Genomic DNA, 18,202 nt, shown 5'->3' with positions numbered 1-18,202 from the left:
GTGCTTCTGGTCACTGAAGGTAGAATGGGAATGTGCATTCATGCTCATCTGAACTTGTATAATCATCCACATTTGGTCATGCCCAACTTCATGTGATTCCTTCTAGATTGAGTTGAATGTTTTGCAATGAGGTTGTGTTGGGCAGTGAAGCTACCACTGTGGTATGTCAAGATCGGAGGCTACTGCTTATCTTTATTTTACTGTTCAGAGTGAAGGCAAAGACAGAGCTGTGTGTGTGTGTGTGTGTGTGCGCGCGCGCATGTGAATTTGCCATGTAGCCAGAACTTATTGGATACAGAGCACTCTAATGTCATTGTGTTAATTATGTGAACCTTGACCGGCTTGAATAAACCCTTTCAATTTATGCTATTCCTTAAGAAACAACAGACTGGGGGAAACAGGTGAGCAGGTGCAAAAACGTAGGGATCTCACAGAAACTTTCTCACGTACAGACCATCAATTTTTGCATTAAAAAAAAAATCATGGATCAAACCCATGAAATGCTGGTGCCTGATAATTGAAATGGGGAATTGAAATACAGAAGCTGTGCAATTTAAGTTGGTTGTTGGAAGACCAGGGTGGGGGTTGGATTAAGAGCTTCAGAAGTGTGCACAAACATTTTTGGTTCCAAATATTTCTCTTGTAAATGGGCAATTTCCTTGTGATAAGGAACTAGCCTTTCTGTGAAGGCAAATGTGTGTTGGTGATTAAGAGCTTCTATATAAATTCATTAGTTTACAGTGTACTGTAAGATGAATCACAGAGATTATGGGATAACATCCAAAGGTTGCTTTGCAGTTGATTCTTGATTGATATGGCAATTGTCTGAATGTTTTAAAGTCCTCTTTTTTACGAATTGGTGTGGGAAGAGAGGTCGTCACTGAATGGATGTGATAGAAATGAAGGAGTGAGCACTTCATCCCGGAGAATGCGACCATTGTATTTGTTGTTGTTGTTGGCACAGAAATGTCTGCAGAATGGGAAAGATGTGTTTGAACATGTATAATTCTCCCCCTTGGCTATATAAAAGGTGAATGTCGGAAAGTTTAGAATTGGCTCTTGCAACTGGAAGATGAGCAGAGGTATTTGCATAACTATTCAGTCTGCATAATAGGGCTTAAATTTGAACTTTTCTGAAGTGTTCAGTCATTTCACTTCCACTTAATGATCAGTGGACCTGCCCAAGTCTGCTTCAGAATTAATCCAGAGCAATGAAATGAGTTTCCTGAATATCTCCAGAATGCTACAGCTCTTGTGTTCCTGAATGATATGATAAGAGGACACCGTGGGATCCACGGCTTCTGTCTCTGCAAGCTTAATGGGGCATCACTGCCACTCAGTGTAGTTTGGATCTGGTGCAACTTCACACTGGCTTAACTTGTACCAGATTGCTTTACACTAGCTTCCTATGCATAGGATTGCTCCCTGAGTCACAGAATGGAAGCTTTCTTTTCACTCATGGATAATGCCAAAATTGCAGAAGACGACAATTTAATCTGCTGGTATCAGCATTTACAGAGCAATGACATAAATGAGTCCTGTGTGCTCATGCCATTGTCCAGAAAATGGATTTAGAGGGTATTGCTGCTTCTGAAATAACGCCACGTTTCTCTCTTTATAATGTAGGACATATGCACGCTCCGCGGCTGCTGCTGGAGCCCTCAGAATGAAACAAGCATACCCTGGTGCTACTTTTCCAACAGCCATGGATACCAAGTAGAAGGAGGCCAGACAGACACAGAAACAGGTAGGCGGAAGTAGGTTGTACTCCAGGAATAATAAGCACACTCTTTCATTAAATAGTATGGAGGCCAGCACCACTAGGCTGATCCGCTGTTTGATATGCATAATACAGACTGAGGTTGAAAGTCTTTCCAAAGAATTTGTTCTCCATCACATGGTTGTTAACAAAAATACTAAATAAAAAAGGATATTAAAACTGAAGTTAAGCACTTAAATATGCTACAGCCATGACTTCATTTCCCACCCCCCACCTTGCCCATGGCCGCTTGCAGAAGACAATGGGATTGACCCAAACTGTCTATCAGCAAATCCATTGTCTCACTTGCTACTTCCATGTTTCTCTTTTGCCTATGGGTAGGTATCCTGGTGATGAATTTGGCCCAAGAGCTGTTAGTTGTTGACTCCTGTGCTATATAGATTTGGCAATATTGGAAGCAATGCTCCTTTGTTTATCACTTCTTTTTCTTGATAAGGATTTGAAACTACACTGACAAGAATACCTGCACCATCCTTGTTTGGAAATGATATTGAAAGGCTTGTCCTGACTGCAGAATATCAGACCGTAAACCGCTTCCGGTTCAAGGTTAGATTGTTTATTAAAGCAATAGTCCAACTGACGGGTCACACTCAGAATTGGGTTGCATGTTGATCAAAGGCATTTTACACTGCAGCTCCACCATACACATATGTGGTAAAAGGACATGGGTGGCGCTGTGGTCTAAACCACTGAGCCTCTTGGGCTTGCCGATCAGAAGATTGGCGGTTCAAATCCCCACAACGGGGTGAGCTCCTGTTGCTTGGTCCCAGCTCCTGCCAACCTAGCAGTTTGAAAGCATGCCGGTGCAAGTAGATAAATAGGTACCGCTGCAGCGGGAAGGTAAACGGTGTTTCCGTGTGCTCTGGCACTCGTCACAGTCCTCCGTGTGCCAGTAGCGATTTAGTCATTTTGGCCACATGACCCGGAAAGCTGTCTGTGGACAAACACCAACTCCCTTGGGCCTGAAAAGCGAGATGAATGTTGCACCCCATTGTTGCCTTTCACTGGACCTAACCGTCCGGGGTCTTTTACCTTTACCTTACGTGGTTAAAAAAAGAGAAAAATAAATGACAACATTGGTTCCATGTTGCATGTTTTGTAAATAAATCTTTTTGAGGGTTTAGGGAATCCCTCAAAGTAGATTGTGATTTTATTACTAAAGGAAGCACACATTATAGAATATTATGTCTTAAACAGACCCAAAGTAACCTTCCAAAGCTCTTTAAAATGTAAGACATATTGAAGATCATTTTACATGAATATATGCTGCAACAGGACCTGTCAGATTTATATCAGAATACTGTGGGCCTGCTGGTTCACATTGTCACTGTCAAATTTCCCGATAATTTCCAAATATTCACTTGAAAAGCTGTCATTGAAAATCACATATTGTCAGGTTGCCGAATCTGGCATGTGGTATTTGAAAACGAATATCAATATAAACACAATTATTTGGAAATTGGGGTAGATCTTAGCAAGGTTGCAGAGTGCTGAGATTTCCTGGTGGCGACAAAAGCAGTGATTAGCTGAGTATCTCCAGCAGTGAGTAGCTAATCCTTAGACAGCCCAGGTATCTTCAATGGAGGAGAGTTCAAGATAGGAGAAGGCTCATAGCTCAGTGGTACAACATTTGTTTAGAAGGTCCCAGCTTCATCTCTACTTAGGATGAGACAGTTCCTCTTCTGAAACCCTGGAGATCTGCACCAATGGAGCTTCATTTCCCAGAGTTCCCTGGGCATAGGGATTGCCTGTTCAACCACTCTGAGAACTGCAGTTCTGAGAGGGGAATAGTGGTCTCCTAAAAACTCTCAGCACCCTTAACAAACTACATTTCCCATGAATTTTTTTAAGGGAAGCTACAACTGCTTAAAGTGGTATGATTCTGCTTTAAATGTATACTGCAGGTGGGGCCAAGATTAGATGTTAGGCCACACATAGGCGTTCAACAAAATTTCCTGGGTCTGGTGGACCTGCCAAAGAGAAGAAATATATATATATGCATAAAATATACATTGCTTTGGTAAATACAGCCATACCTCGGGATGAATACGCTTCAGGTTAAGCATTTTCAGGTTGTGCTCCGCGGCCACCCAGAAGTAACTAAGCACGTTACATCCGGGTTTCGCTGCTCGCACATGTGTAGACATTCAAAATGACGTCACGTGCATGCGCAGAAGCGGCAAAACATGACCCGTGCATGCGAAGACGTGCAGTCGTGTGTTACGTTCGCTTCAGGTTGTGAACGGGGCTCCAGAACAGATCCCATTCGCATCCAGAGGTACCACTGTATAAGGCACAGGTGGGAAAACCTTTTTTCAATCAGTACTGCAGAAATAAATCAGGGATCACACACATGTATTAAAATGTCTGGCAGACAAAATGTTAACTAGTGAAACTTCCTCATAATGAAAGATGAGAGTGTGTTCATTTCTCACAAAGAAGTTGGTTAGATTGGTGTTTGTTTCATGCTTCTTGTTCTTCAACGGCTTGTGAAGACTGATACTTTCTAAAAACAAAACGAGTCAAAGCACTCTGCTTGTTCCAATTCCAGTGGAACAATACCCCCTTGTACTCCCCCCCCCCCAATATTGACAGGTCTGGTCGTGTATGTCCCCCAAATTTAAGCGGGTTGGATCAAATGACCCTTAAACTCTACAATTCTGTGATTCTATAAGCTGACTGAGTGAGAGTCATCATTGTAAAGGTTTGAGGTAGCGGAAGTGGAGCATGAAAGTCTCCTACTTCTTTCGATTTTATCGCAGATAGATTGAAACACACCTTTTTTAAAAAAAATGGTTAGTGAAAACGTGTTGGTCAGAAAAACAATTATTTCCATTCAGTTTATGCTAATGGGATGAAATTGATAAAAATGTGTTTTTAATGAATGTGTCTGAAGAACACGCAGTGTATCAGGAAATTTGCATGGACTCATTAACTACAGCTGCAAAGAGTTGGCTAATGAATACAGTGTTTAACTGTACAGCCGTCTATAACACAATTAATTATGTTCATTAAACATGTAGCATGCATACCACTGATTTGGAATGCATTGTGATGAGGGAAAGATGGTATTCAATAAGTAGAAGTTAATTCTGGGTTCCCCATGAACTTTGTTTTAATTGTTTCATTTTTTAAATAGATTACAGATCCTGATAATAAGAGATATGAAGTCCCGCATCCAAATGTTTCACCTTTTCAAGGACCTAAAGCAACAAATACGAACTACAGAGTTGAAATAACTGAGAATCCTTTCAGCATCCGTGTGATCAGGATGAGCACTAACAACGTCCTGTAAGTCACCATTTTATTTTTAGTAGAAGTAACATTGCAATCAATTGTTCATTAATTGTCCAAACACTTCCATGCCTGCCCCCCCACTACCCCATAAAATTAGTGTCATAACATAAAAGAATATAATAAGGCAGCAGATCTCAATATTTCTCGATAAATGAAACCTTTCCCACATTTTTCCACGTTGATAAAACTCTTGTGTGAACCCTGCACATTAGCTAGGGGAAGTTAGCTTGTTGAAAAGGATTCTGGGAAATGTTCTAGAGTCAGCAATTGTTCTGGAGACCACATCAAAATGTTTTATCAGACCTGTCAGACCTTGCCATTGCTCTGCATTCACTGAGACTTCACTCTGTGGCAAATTTAGCAGTCCACCATGGTTGTACATTTACTGGGTGACAGTCAGAATTAGTGGGCAAGCTGTCATTCAGGGAAGCTTATTTATTGTTCTCACTAAATATATATGATTATTTATAAGCTATTGAATATTAAATCATTTTAAGAGTAGCTCAGTCATTTGAAACCAGCAATTTAAGAGAAGACAGTAAAATATTAACACATTTTAAAAACGTCAGAACCTATGCCACATGCATTGGAGATCGAATGTTGGAATAATTTGTTTCCCTCACAACTGATGTTCTAATCAGAGTTTGGGTGCCTGGAATCTCTGTAACAGCTGGACAAAAGCTGTGCATTCATAACCTAAGAAAATTATAGTCTGGAAACTCTCAGTTCTGGGGATAGGTAACAGGGAAAGAGAAAATATATATTCCATTCTTGATAAACTCTCATGTACCAGCAAAAATTAAAAATAGGGCTGAAGCACGACTGTGCCCTTTCGAGGTCACTATTACCGTGATAAACAAAAGACAATTAATTAGTTACCGCTCCTAGCTTTGGAGCTGGCTTCAGCACAACCTATTACAGTGAAAACAATCCTAGACCATAGAGATGTGGAATTTAAAGTTCTGAAGCATCCTATGTATTTGGGAGGCAGGTGCAAGACACCTGCTTTGTATAGCTAACAAAAGCCAGAAGCAGATTACACAGTCCAATTGAGAATTCATGAGAACAATAGCTTATAGCTTTTTTTTTTTTTTACAAGAGGAATTAAATAGCAGTAGTTCCATGTTTGAGAGATTTCTTCTGGTTAGTACCTCTTGTGAGATTTTAGCCTCTTTAACACCATCTTTTTAAAGTGCAGGTTTTTTTGTTTGTTTGATATGCAGCTTTATCAGAGATTTGGACATGGTTTGAAACAGGAATTGCTGCTTGTGGGTGTATACACTTACATGCATTCCTTTTTAGACCGAGAAAGCTAGATCTATATCACATTTCACATTGTCTTTTCTCCATATGTGCATATCCGACACTATTCTCTTTTGTCCTTACTACAAATGGACTGAAGATACTTTATTTAATCATGTGAACCCATTTCAAAGTTTATAAAAATTTGGGGGTGTTACAAATCAGTGAAATGTCAGAGGGCATGTAAAAATGACCTCCACATCAGACAAAGAAAGAACAAGTTTGCTCTTTTTGTTATCGTATATTTTTTATTTGGAACCATTTTCATATGAGGAACACACTGCAACCTCTGCATGCAATTTGAGATGATACAGTTCTCACAGATGGCACAAGCAAGTGAGTGAGACACATTCAATTTGGTGCTGAGGAGGAGGAGGAGGAGAAGAGCATGAGAAAATTTATTCCCATCTGGATGTAATCCAGATGTGAAGCCACTCACTTCCTTATCTTCACTATTATAAGTTCGATATATTCCAAGACAGATGTCAATTCATACAGGAACATGTCGTAGCCTTGTCCGAAAGACACTAGGAACTTCTTATCGTTCCTTGTAGAAATGTGAAGGAAGCCCTTCAAGGGCATTGCACAACCAGCCTGGTAATGTATGATGTTTGCATGACCTTGACCAATGCTGACTGCAGCCAGTCAGTCAGTCCTTGGATTCAGGATGCAACTGTGGTTCTTCATCAGGCGTGGGCAGGCAAGGAACAGAAGGGAAACAAATGGAACCACAGGCAGGTAGAAGGTCAGCTACCAGATCAGGCAGAAAAGGGACAGAGAAGCAGTCAGAAGTGGAATAAAAGAAATGAACGGGGCAGGGGGAGACAAGCAGAAAATCAATATCTGAGGTAGCAATAGAAGGTTGGAGGGACTAGAACTAGATGCAAGGTCAAATGACGATGATGATGTTGATGATGATAATAATAATAATAATAATTTATTTATATCCCGCCCATCTGGCTGGGCTTCCCCAGCCATTCTGGGTGGCTTCCAACAAAATATTAAAATACAGCAATGCATCAAACATTAAAAGCTTCCCTAAATAGGGCTGCCTTCAGATGTCTTCTAAAAGTCTGGTAGTTGTTGTTCTCTTTGACATCTGGTGGGAGGGCGTTCCACAGGGCAGGTGCCACTACTAAGAAGGCCCTCTGTCTGGTTCCCTGTACTTGGCTTCTCGCAGCGAGGAAACCGCCAGAAGGCCCTTGGCGGGTAGAAAGATGGGGATGGAGACGCTCCTTCAGATATACTGGACCGAGGCCATTTAGGGCTTTCAAGGTCAGCACCAGCACCAACAAATGATAGCAGGGATCATGCTCTGAGGCAGCAGTTCAACAGAGAACGTAGGGAAGCTTTTCAAGCTGGAACTGCATCCTGGAAGTCACTCTTTTCTTTAAGGTTTAGGATGTGTGACTTCCAGAAGACCCAGAGTGCTGATGGTACAGGAGTTAAGGTATTGCTAGAGATCAGCTGCTAGAGTCCCGAGTTAAAGAATCTTCCTAGCATCTTGTACATTCTTTAATTTTTGTTTCAGAGGGGAAGAGATGTCGGGTCCCTTAATAGGATATACATAGGCCTACTTTTGAAAATATTTAAGCACTTCATTTATTTGGTAGATTTCTTACCCACACTTTACCATGAAGTCCCAAGCTCCACTTATGTTCTTATCGCTCTTCAAACAGGTTTGACACCAGTATAGGACCGCTTGTGTATTCTGACCAGTTCCTGCAGCTCTCCATCAGACTGCCAAGTTGGAATGTTTATGGTATCGGAGAACAGATCCACAGGCAGTACCGGCATGATTTTAACTGGAAAACGTGGCCCATTTTCACTCGGGATGCTGCACCTATTGGAGTAAGGGACAAATAAAACGTTTTATTATGAGGTGAAAGACGAATCAGACATGCAAATGGAGCAAATGTGTTTGAAATGTGAAGACATTTCTTCCTATAATCGGATGGAAGTTACAGTTGTTAAAGGGCACTATTAACAATGCCTCCAAATCTCTTGCTTATTTTGAGGTGAAGTCTAAGCTTTCAATATTACCCATGAAAGGAATTGCATCTGAAATATTTTGACTAGAATTCTTACTCATGATTTTAATAGGATTGAATGCCTCATATGGCATTCTGAGCCATATGTCTATGTATTATGAAGAAACTGCCAGTTTCTGCTCAAACATGTGTTTATCACTGAAACTGCCTCTCAAAGAAACTGCCTAAGAGCATAAATTATCCAGACCTGACATTACTACCAATTGTTCAAAGAAAATTCTTGACTTCTGGAATGCTGAGGTTTATGCCCATTGCAAGAGGAAAGACCACAACACAATTTTAGTTGTCTGAACAGAATTAGCAATGATTTATCAACTATAGCACGTTCTCACAGAACAAAACAAATAAGTGGTCTGCCAAGACCCACAACAATTTCCAAGTAATCCATTGGGCGAGGAGGAGTTTAGAAACCACTAGTGTAAGAAAAATAGGAGTTTGCCAAAATTATCTTCCATTCAAAAAGCCCCTTCACCAAGGTCAAAGAGTCTTCTGTGAAATGGAGTATGGTGTTAGATACAACCCCAATGTACTTCTTCAGGTGGACCAAATTCAAGGTGATGAGGGCTCAAAAGAACCATTTACTGATTTCCTCACGTCAGAAATGAGCATAAGAATCAGAACTTAATTTATAATTGACAGCTTTCAACTGACCCCACAGTCATGCCTTTAACAGCAGGAATTGAGCCTCTAGAACTTTCCCCATATGTGCTCTTAAAAAGCTGGTTCTAAATAAACAGGGGCATTAAAAAGGGACACCACCTGAATGGAAATTTACTGGTCAACTTAACCATGACCTTTAATACAGCTGAATTAAGCCAACTTTATAAAAATGAGATCATTTAATTTCATTAGTTTGGCCCTGGACTAAATTCCAATACATTTGTGTCAACTAGATGGCCCTCCACTCAAAACAGTAAACCAAGATTTTATGCTGGATTACCAAGATAAATGATACTGATAGTATTAGGGATGTGAATCCTAGGGAACGAAATTTAGTTCAGTCATCTCATTTTGATTCTTTGATGGGCAGATTTTATAAAGCCTTTTAAACTGCATTTCCAAAGAGGTTTAGAAGATTCATGACATGCATATGGGCTCTGCACATTTTACATTGCTATTTCCCCCTCCCAAAGGAGATGCACAACCTGTATGGTGCACAGACCTTCTTCTTATGCCTGGAAGATGGCAGTGGACATTCCTTTGGTGTATTCTTTATGAACAGCAATGCCATGGGTAAGGATTATGAATGTGATTATGCTTCTCATCGTGCTTTTGATCAGGGAGCTTCCCGTTCTCCTGCATTATTTTACATATGGAAAGATGCCTCTGACGCCTTAGAAATTATCATTCTTAAATGACACTCTAGGCTATCATTATAGTAAAGCAATTGCAGCAATTGCAGGATTTTTGTCACCTGGAAAATATCAGATATAAAAATAGCCATTGGATTAAAATCAAATCTGTGATTTATTAAATCAGTAAATCATTGTATTTGCTACAAATACAGAATATGTTAGAGAAAAGCAAAGTGGTTAATAATAATAATAATAATAATAATAATAATAATAATAATAATAATAAATTGTTTATACCCCGCCCATCTGGCTGGGTTTCCCCAGCCACTCCTGGTGGCTTCCAGCAGAATATTAAAATACAATGATTCATCAAATATTAAAAGCTTCCCTAAACAGGGCTGCCTTCAGATGTCTTCTAAAAGTGAGAAAGTTGTTTATTTCTTTGACATTTGATTATATAAATTTTCCAAGGAGGTCCCCCGCATATTTTTGGGGCAGATAAGAAATCCAGAAAAGTCTCAGAATGTTCAATTTTTACAAATAGGCCTCCCCAAATTCTTCACACGTGAGTGGTATAATGGTGTGTGGGGAATGCAAAATTCTCTTTCTTCAAAAGCTGTCTTCTGAGAAATCTCAGATTACTTTGTGCCCAATGAAATTATGTTATTAGCTCATGGTGGTGGATGAAGGAAGCACTGGCTTAAGAGAGGAAGACTGGGAGAAGTAAGAGCCATGCTTCAACAATATTGAAACTGGATTCACCGTTGCATCCAAAATTCCTGCATGGCGAAGCTGAGGAGTTCATTTCACAGAATATACCCCAGGGGAAGAGAATACTGAAGTTCTTCAAAAGTGTTGGAAAAACTCAAAATGCAGTCACATCTTGGGTTACAGAGGCTTCGGGTTGTGCAATTTTGGGTCACGCACCATGCCTAACCCAGAAGTACCGGAACGGGTTACTTCCGGGTTTTGGAGCTTGCGCATGCGCAGAAGCACTAAATCATGCTTTGTGCATGCGCAGAAGCGCCAAATCGCGACCCACGCATGTCCAGATGCGGCACTGCGGTTTGCGAACGTGCTTCCCACACAGATCATGTTTGCAACCCGAGTGTCCACTGTATAAAGTAGTATTATTTTAAACTGCCCACATGAATTTCCCAGCAGCCTTTCTGGGAAACCTGTTTGGTCTTTACCATATTGAAACAGCACAAGCATTTATGAACTCTCTCCAGTTATTTACATTATCCTCCCACAACATTGTGTCATTCATATACTGTATTATTGGAGTACATTATTGGCTGGGGCTGAAGGGTTCAACAACATTTGTAGGCCAGCAGGTTTGCATAGTGAAAATGTAAAGCAGTTGTGAATTATAGTCATGGATCACTTTCTGTTAATCATGAACTCTAAATACAAAGAACTGCAGGGCACAGATTGATAGTGAAGTGATTCCCACGCATGATGTGACCCAACAATTCAGAAATAAGACATTACTCACAGGTGTGCTATCATCTCCCTCACATTGCAATTTGATCCTGCCAGTATGGCAAAGGAGAATGCTTTTGTTTTAGCTCACCTTAATATGCTTTTTCTTCCCCTGGCAGATTTTGCTCTCCAACCTGTTCCAGCTGTTACATACAGAACAATTGGTGGGATTCTAGATTTCTATGTCTTCTTGGGAAATACTCCAGAGCAAGTTGTTCAAGAATATCTCTCGGTATGCTTCTGTGGCATGCAAGATTTTACCGCTAGTATATCTGTGAAAAGCAGTTTCCAGGGGCAGTGTTACTTTTAGTCAAGCAATGTGTTAATGATTATTTTTATGCATATTTCCTTTCTTTGAGCCAAAACTGAACACGCCCATGTGCGATAAATGCCTTTAATTATGCCCTTGAAGACAAAAGAAACAACGAACCAAAGACTCCAGGATGCAGTAAATGATTTTCAAATTAACTACTCCTGTACTCTTTGGATTTTATACTACGCTCCCTTTCTCTTCCCTTGATTTCTTCCCCTTTTATCTTGTTTATGTGTTCAAATCTAAGGTCCTCCTTAGTGTAACAGTAGTTGAAACTAAGGGAGTCTGCTCCTGGACACTGCTAATAGTCCCATTCCAACCCCAGCTCCTCCTCCCCCCACTGGTAGTCCAAACAATGGTATAAGAATCAATGGTAGACAGATTATCTGAAGACAACAGCCTATTTGGAAGGGAAAAGCCCCCATTACCAAATTTGGGCATACCGGGTTTTTTTGCCCATCTTCCACTAACTGTTGTTTTCATTTAGAAATACAGTGATGCAAAAACTATCTTTTGTCTTCTTTTCATGTCTTAAACTTGCAGCTGATAGGACTTCCACGAATGCCTGCCTACTGGAATCTTGGGTTCCAGATCTGTCGCTGGGGTTACACTGACATTGCTGACCTGAGAGCCGCGATTGAAAGGAATCGGGAAGCTGGCATACCATATGTAAGCATAATAGGTCTGATCAGTTGGGAAATTTGCCCTTTATTCATACGCGTGCTATTATTGTAATGTGATCTTGGCTTGGGGAAGCAGGTCCCGTGCCACTAGCAGAATATATGAATGGAGTTGAATAACTATGTAAATATTAATAGACTTATTATATCCGATGGGTATAACTCACAGCGACTGACAAATGCCCCGACAGGAGTGGCATAAATTTGGAGTAACTTGAAATTTGTTCTCTGAATGTTGATGCTGTGAACTTGGAGATATCTTTAGCTAGAATTACAAGAAGCTCATGTTGGAGAACGCTTTTAGCCTGAGAGCCATATCTCCCCATGGAAAACCTTTTTCTGGGGACTGAATGTCACAAGTAGGTAGAGGAAGTGGGCAGAGCAATGGATTTGAGTTTACGCCTGATTTTCCATGTCAATTGTTTCCAGGGGGGAAAAGATCCATTTGCAACCCCGCCAGCTCAAAAAATCATGGGGATTTCGGGTGTTAATTTCATGTGACAAAATTTGAGGTGGTATCCCGGCATGCAGTTCTTTCCAAATGCTTATAATTTAGTGTGATATGGCATATCAATCCAGAAGCCACCGTTCTGTAATGCAACAGGTATTGCAGTGCAAAAGGAACATTAGGAATTGGGGCAGAAGTGCTAGCATTACTAAGCAGAAAAACTAAAGCGCAAATCTGAATGCAGCCTAGAGTCTGAAACGTCTTCGATAAAGTTTTCTAAGTTGAGCAAGCAAATCAAAAGAATGTGGAGATGGCAAAATCAAGGATGTCATTTTTGAAAGAGTTATCCCTACTGGGAGCCTGGCAGGAAGTATGTCTTCCTGGAGGCTGAAGAACTAAAACGAGAACAGGTGCTAATTTCCCTTACACCTGAGAATCTTTAGTTATTGCAAAGAACAGCTGCCCTTGCTGACAAGTCTGTTGAATTAGTTTGTGAAAATGTATTTTCTTGCTATGATTAAAGATTTTGGATTTTGGGAGAACCAGATTTCTATGTAACGCTAATGGACAGGGATGCCTGTGATGATTCTTTCTTTTTCGACTTCTTGAAGTCCACTTTTCATCAACCTGCTTTACTTTTCATGTATATTAGGGAGTAAATCACATAAAATACAGCCACACCGTAAGTTGCCATAGTAATGGAAGTTGCGGGGTGGGGATGAATTATATAACGCACAGTAAATGCTTCTTATTTGGGCTTTACATGCATGAACTGCACAGTTGGAAACCATTTAAGTTTCTGAATTTGCCTTTCTAAGCTTGGGGATGGGAAGCAGCCTGAGTAAAATTATACACCAAATATGAACAAGCCACTTTATAGAAAAATGATCTTATTACATGTGGACTCATGGTAGGATTGTAAGATTCTGTCACTGGTTGCTTAAAAATTGGGAGCAGCCCATGGGTCTCAAGCACATATTTCCCCCCATTTTTTCCAAGTGCAAATTCCTCTGCCTTACTCTTTTCAGCATCGATCATAATATTGTGTTACATCCACAGTGACAGTCTTGCTAAACAGAGCCGTTTTTAACTCGAGTTTGAAACCAGGTTGAGAAAGGAGTTTTGTAAATCTTGATTAAAGATCATACCAGGGCAGAAGGAACATTGCACCAGTTTTCTAAATGTATTTATGTCCTACCTTTCTTCAAGATGCTCAGGGCATCCTGTGTGGTTATCACCCATATTACCTTTTCAGAAACCCCATAAAGTGGGGATACACACACACACACACACACACACACACACACACACACACACATATATATATATAAAATAAACTGTCCAGTAGCACCTTAGAGACCAACTAAGTTTGTTCTTGGTATAAGCTTTCGTGTGCATGCACACTTCTTCAGATACAATGGAACAGAAGTCACCAGACCCTTATATATAGTGGGAGGGTGGGGTGGGGTTTTTCTCAGTAGGGTAGTAGGAGATGGGTGATTGACTCAATGGTTATGGTAAACCTGTTGACCCCTGTTAACAACTGCAATTAGTCCTACAGGAAAAAGCAAGGGATAGTATGCAGATGAGAGTTAGTGACTAGTGCACTGAGCTGCATTGCTGATTGGGGATTGGAATCCTAGTTTACCCGGTCCTAATGCAACATGCTAATCACTGTGCTATTCAGAAGATGACATAAAAAAGAAGCACATTACTTGTGTGGGGAAGGGAGCTCACTTACGAGTTCTTACCCATAAAACATTATTTCTGGACTAAGATGAATATAGTGGAACCTTGGTTTAAGAACAGCTTAGTTTATGAACAACTTGGATTAAGAATGCTGCAGACCCGGAAGTAGGTGTTTTGGTTCGTGAACTTTGCCTTGGAATAAGAACATGTTTCACTTCCTGTTGAGTGTGTTCCATTTGTAAATTGAATCCCCCGCTGCTATTGGAAAGCACGCCTTGGTTGAAGAACGCTTTGGTTGAAGAACAGACTTCCAGAACAGATTAAGTTCGTAAACCAAGCTACGACTGTAGATACAACTGGAAGAGCAAGCTTTGTGCTGTGCTGGCTGGGTGGGTGTGTTTAATTCTTGCCTCCTGCTGGCCAATGCACTTACCTGCTGGCCATATCTCAACTGGCAGGTTCAGCGTAAATTCCCAAAACGGGGTTTCGGCGGATGGGGTGTGTGAGAGGCTGTATCCCAAGCAGGTCTCTCTGCTGTTGCCAGGCAGCATTGCCCTGTGCTTCAGACCTAATTATCCTTTCCCGCAGTCTTCTGCCATGGCCGTTGTGTCTACTTCTCCATGTTGCATATGTGAGGGGGCAGGCTTGTGGAATTGTGCCCTGGTGTCCATCACTATGTCTTGCGAGAGCAAATCCCATAGTTTAACTACAAGTTTAACTTCTTCTCTGTGAAGAAGTTATTTCTCTTGCATGTGAGTGTCTGAGGGCCCTGCTCCTTCCTGCCACTCACCATCTGGCCTGGGGCGGGGCCTGAGGCCTCACAAGGACTGCTGGACTCTGCTGCCCGGGAGGACTCTCCTGCATGTGAGTGTCTGAGGGCCCTGCTCCTTCCTGCCACTCACCATCTGGCCTGGGGCGGGGCCTGAGGCCTCACAAGGACTGCTGGACTCTGCTGCCCGGGAGGACTCTCCTGCATGTGAGTGTCTGAGGGCCCTGCTCCTTCCTGCCACTCACCATCTGGCCTGGGGCGGGGCCTGAGGCCTCACAAGGACTGCTGGACTCTGCTGCCCGGGAGGACTCTCCTGCATGTGAGTGTCTGAGGGCCCTGCTCCTTCCTGCCACTCACCATCTGGCCTGGGGCGGGGCCTGAAGCCTCATAAAGGACTGCTGGACTCTGCTGCCCGGGAGGACTCTCCTGTATGTGAGTGTCTGAGGGCCCTGCTCCTTCCTGCCACTCACCATCTGGCCTGGGGCGGGGCCTGAAGCCTCATAAAGGACTGCTGGACTCTGCTGCCCGGGAGGACTCTCCTGCATGTGAGTGTCTGAGGGCCCTGCTCCTTCCTGCCACTCACCATCTGGCCTGGGGCGGGGCCTGAGGCCTCACAAGGACTGCTGGACTCTGCTGCCCGGGAGGACTCTCCTGCATGTGAGTGTCTGAGGGCCCTGCTCCTTCCTGCCACTCACCATCTGGCCTGGGGCGGGGCCTGAAGCCTCATAAAGGACTGCTGGACTCTGCTGCCCGGGAGGACTCTCCTGCATGTGAGTGTCTGAGGGCCCTGCTCCTTCCTGCCACTCACCATCTGGCCTGGGGCGGGGCCTGAGGCCTCACAAGGACTGCTGGACTCTGCTGCCCGGGAGGACTCTCCTGCATGTGAGTGTCTGAGGGCCCTGCTCCTTCCTGCCACTCACCATCTGGCCTGGGGCGGGGCCTGAAGCCTCATAAAGGACTGCTGGACTCTGCTGCCCGGGAGGACTCTCCTGCATGTGAGTGTCTGAGGGCCCTGCTCCTTCCTGCCACTCACCATCTGGCCTGGGGCGGGGCCTGAGGCCTCACAAGGACTGCTGGACTCTGCTGCCCGGGAGGACTCTCCTGTGTGGGTGTCTGAGGGCCCTGCTCCTTCCTGCCATTCACCATCTGGCCTGGGGCGGGGCCTGAGGCCTCACAAGGACTGCTGGACTCTGCTGCCCGGGAGGACTCTCCTGCATGTGAGTGTCTGAGGGCCCTGCTCCTTCCTGCCATTCACCATCTGGCCTGGGGCAGGGCCTGACGGGCCTCACTGGAACACTTGCTGTTACTGCTGGAGGGGTGCAGAGTGCTTTTAAAATGTTTTAAAAGTTTTAATTTTGAATTTTTTGTATGTGGGGGGGGTGCGGTGGATGTTTATTGGGCCTGGGAATTTGTTTGATTTTATGTTTTTGTAATTTTTGTAATTTCTATTGTTTTTTGTTTATATTGTCTTATTTGTGGTTTTTTTTTTTTGTTTGTTTGTTTGTTTCTTAAAGGGGTTATTTTGTTCTTAAGGGGAGGGGTCAGGGCTGCCGGGGAATGGGCCCCAGCCCATAAAATGGCTGGGATATGCTTCACAGGGGGGAATGCACTGGGACAACCGATCTCAGTGATCACGGGTAGGAGGAGGAGTTACGCTAAGACCAGACCATGTCATTACAGAGGAGGCAGGTTTAGTCGTTGTCTGAGGACTATCCCTGCCTCTGGGTCTGGTCCTGACCGGATGAATACTAGAATCAGCAAGGGATACCCACATGACCTGAAAGTGCTGCTGTGCAATGCCAGGTCAATGACTCATAAGACCACTGCCATCCATGACTTGATCATGGATGGAGGACTTGACCTGGCATGTGTAACAGAGACTTGGTTGGATGAAGCAGATGGGCCTGTCCTTGCCGCTGCTTGTCCACCGGGTTTCTCTTACGCACAGCAACCCAGGTCATGTGGGCGGGGAGGGGGGGTTGCAGTGATTTTTAGGAAGTCATTAGTTTGCACCAGGCGTCCTATTGGGAAGACCCAGTTTTCTGAGTGCATGTTCTGGAAGTTGGGCAATAGGGGCAGTACAGGATTCCTTTTGGTGTACCGACCTCCCCGCTGCACCAAGGATTCCCTGCCCGAGCTGCTTCAGGTCGTGGCGGATGTTCTCCTGGAGACACCTAGCTTGGTCGTCCTAGGGGATTTTAACATCCATGCCGACACGACCTTACAAGGGGCCGCTCGGGACTTCGTGGAAAGCATGGCCTCCATGGGGCTGTCCCTGAATAAGTGTGGCCCAACCCATAGCCGCGGACATGCCTTGGACCTGGTGTTTACCTCTACGGATGTTGGTGATCTGACACTAAGTAAAAGCGAAACGAAAGAAGTGCCATGGTCAGATCACTTCCTGGTGCAACTGGACTTCTCCGCGACCCATCCCCTCTGCAGGGAGGTGGGACCGATTCGGATGGTCCGCCCCCGCCACTTAATGGATCCAAATGGTTTCCAGAGAGTGGTTGGGGATGCTTTATCCCATGTTGATGGCCTTTCAGCCGATTCCCTGGTGGCCCGCTGGAATGTGGAGTTAACCAGGGCTATTGACTGTTTGGCTCCGAAGCGCCCTCTCCGATTGCATGAAGCCCGGAGAGCCCCGTGGTTTTCCACGGATCTGAGGGCAATGAAACAATCGTTGAGACGGCTAGAGCGCCGGTGGCGGATAACTCATTCTGAATCTGACCGGACACGGGTTAGAGCTCAACGTCGAGCCTACCAAGTGGCGATAGCGACGGCGAAGAAGACTTTCTTCACCGCCTCTATTGCATCTGCAGAAAACAGCAGCAGGAGACTCTTTCAGGTGGTTCGCAATTTAGCGGAACCACCTGCAACATCGGGGCCCAGTACGGGCCACATGTTCTCCTGCAATGATTTTGCAAATTTTTTTGCAGATAAAATCGCTCAGATTCGGGAAGAAGTAGACTCCACCGTGGGAGCAGGGCCGGGGCGGGAGAGTGCTAGAGTCCTGTCTGGTCAAGTTGTGTGGGATCAATTTCAATCTGTTACCTCCGAGGATGTGGACAGGCTGCTTGGACGAGTGAAGCC

At 43.6% G+C, this 18,202-nt stretch overlaps 1 protein-coding gene across 1 annotated transcript in view; it reads left to right on the top strand.

Moving 5' to 3' along the window:
• Window positions 1-18,202, top strand: part of SI (sucrase-isomaltase) — a 106,382-nt gene that overhangs the window by 9,959 nt on the left and 78,221 nt on the right. The window contains exons 4-10 of the mRNA XM_081862055.1: window positions 1,627-1,747; window positions 2,217-2,326; window positions 4,920-5,071; window positions 8,059-8,230; window positions 9,564-9,663; window positions 11,330-11,442; window positions 12,067-12,192. Of these exons, the coding sequence (XP_081718181.1) occupies window positions 1,627-1,747; window positions 2,217-2,326; window positions 4,920-5,071; window positions 8,059-8,230; window positions 9,564-9,663; window positions 11,330-11,442; window positions 12,067-12,192 (894 nt within the window). The remainder of the gene's footprint in view (window positions 1-1,626; window positions 1,748-2,216; window positions 2,327-4,919; window positions 5,072-8,058; window positions 8,231-9,563; window positions 9,664-11,329; window positions 11,443-12,066; window positions 12,193-18,202) is intronic.

Source organism: Podarcis erhardii, assembly GCF_964252035.2.
Source record: "Podarcis erhardii genome assembly, chromosome: 5".
In the NCBI taxonomy this organism is placed as follows: domain Eukaryota; kingdom Metazoa; phylum Chordata; class Lepidosauria; order Squamata; family Lacertidae; genus Podarcis; species Podarcis erhardii.
The sequence above is the reverse complement of the archived record's forward strand: the minus strand, read 5'-3'. Positions and strand labels throughout refer to the sequence as shown.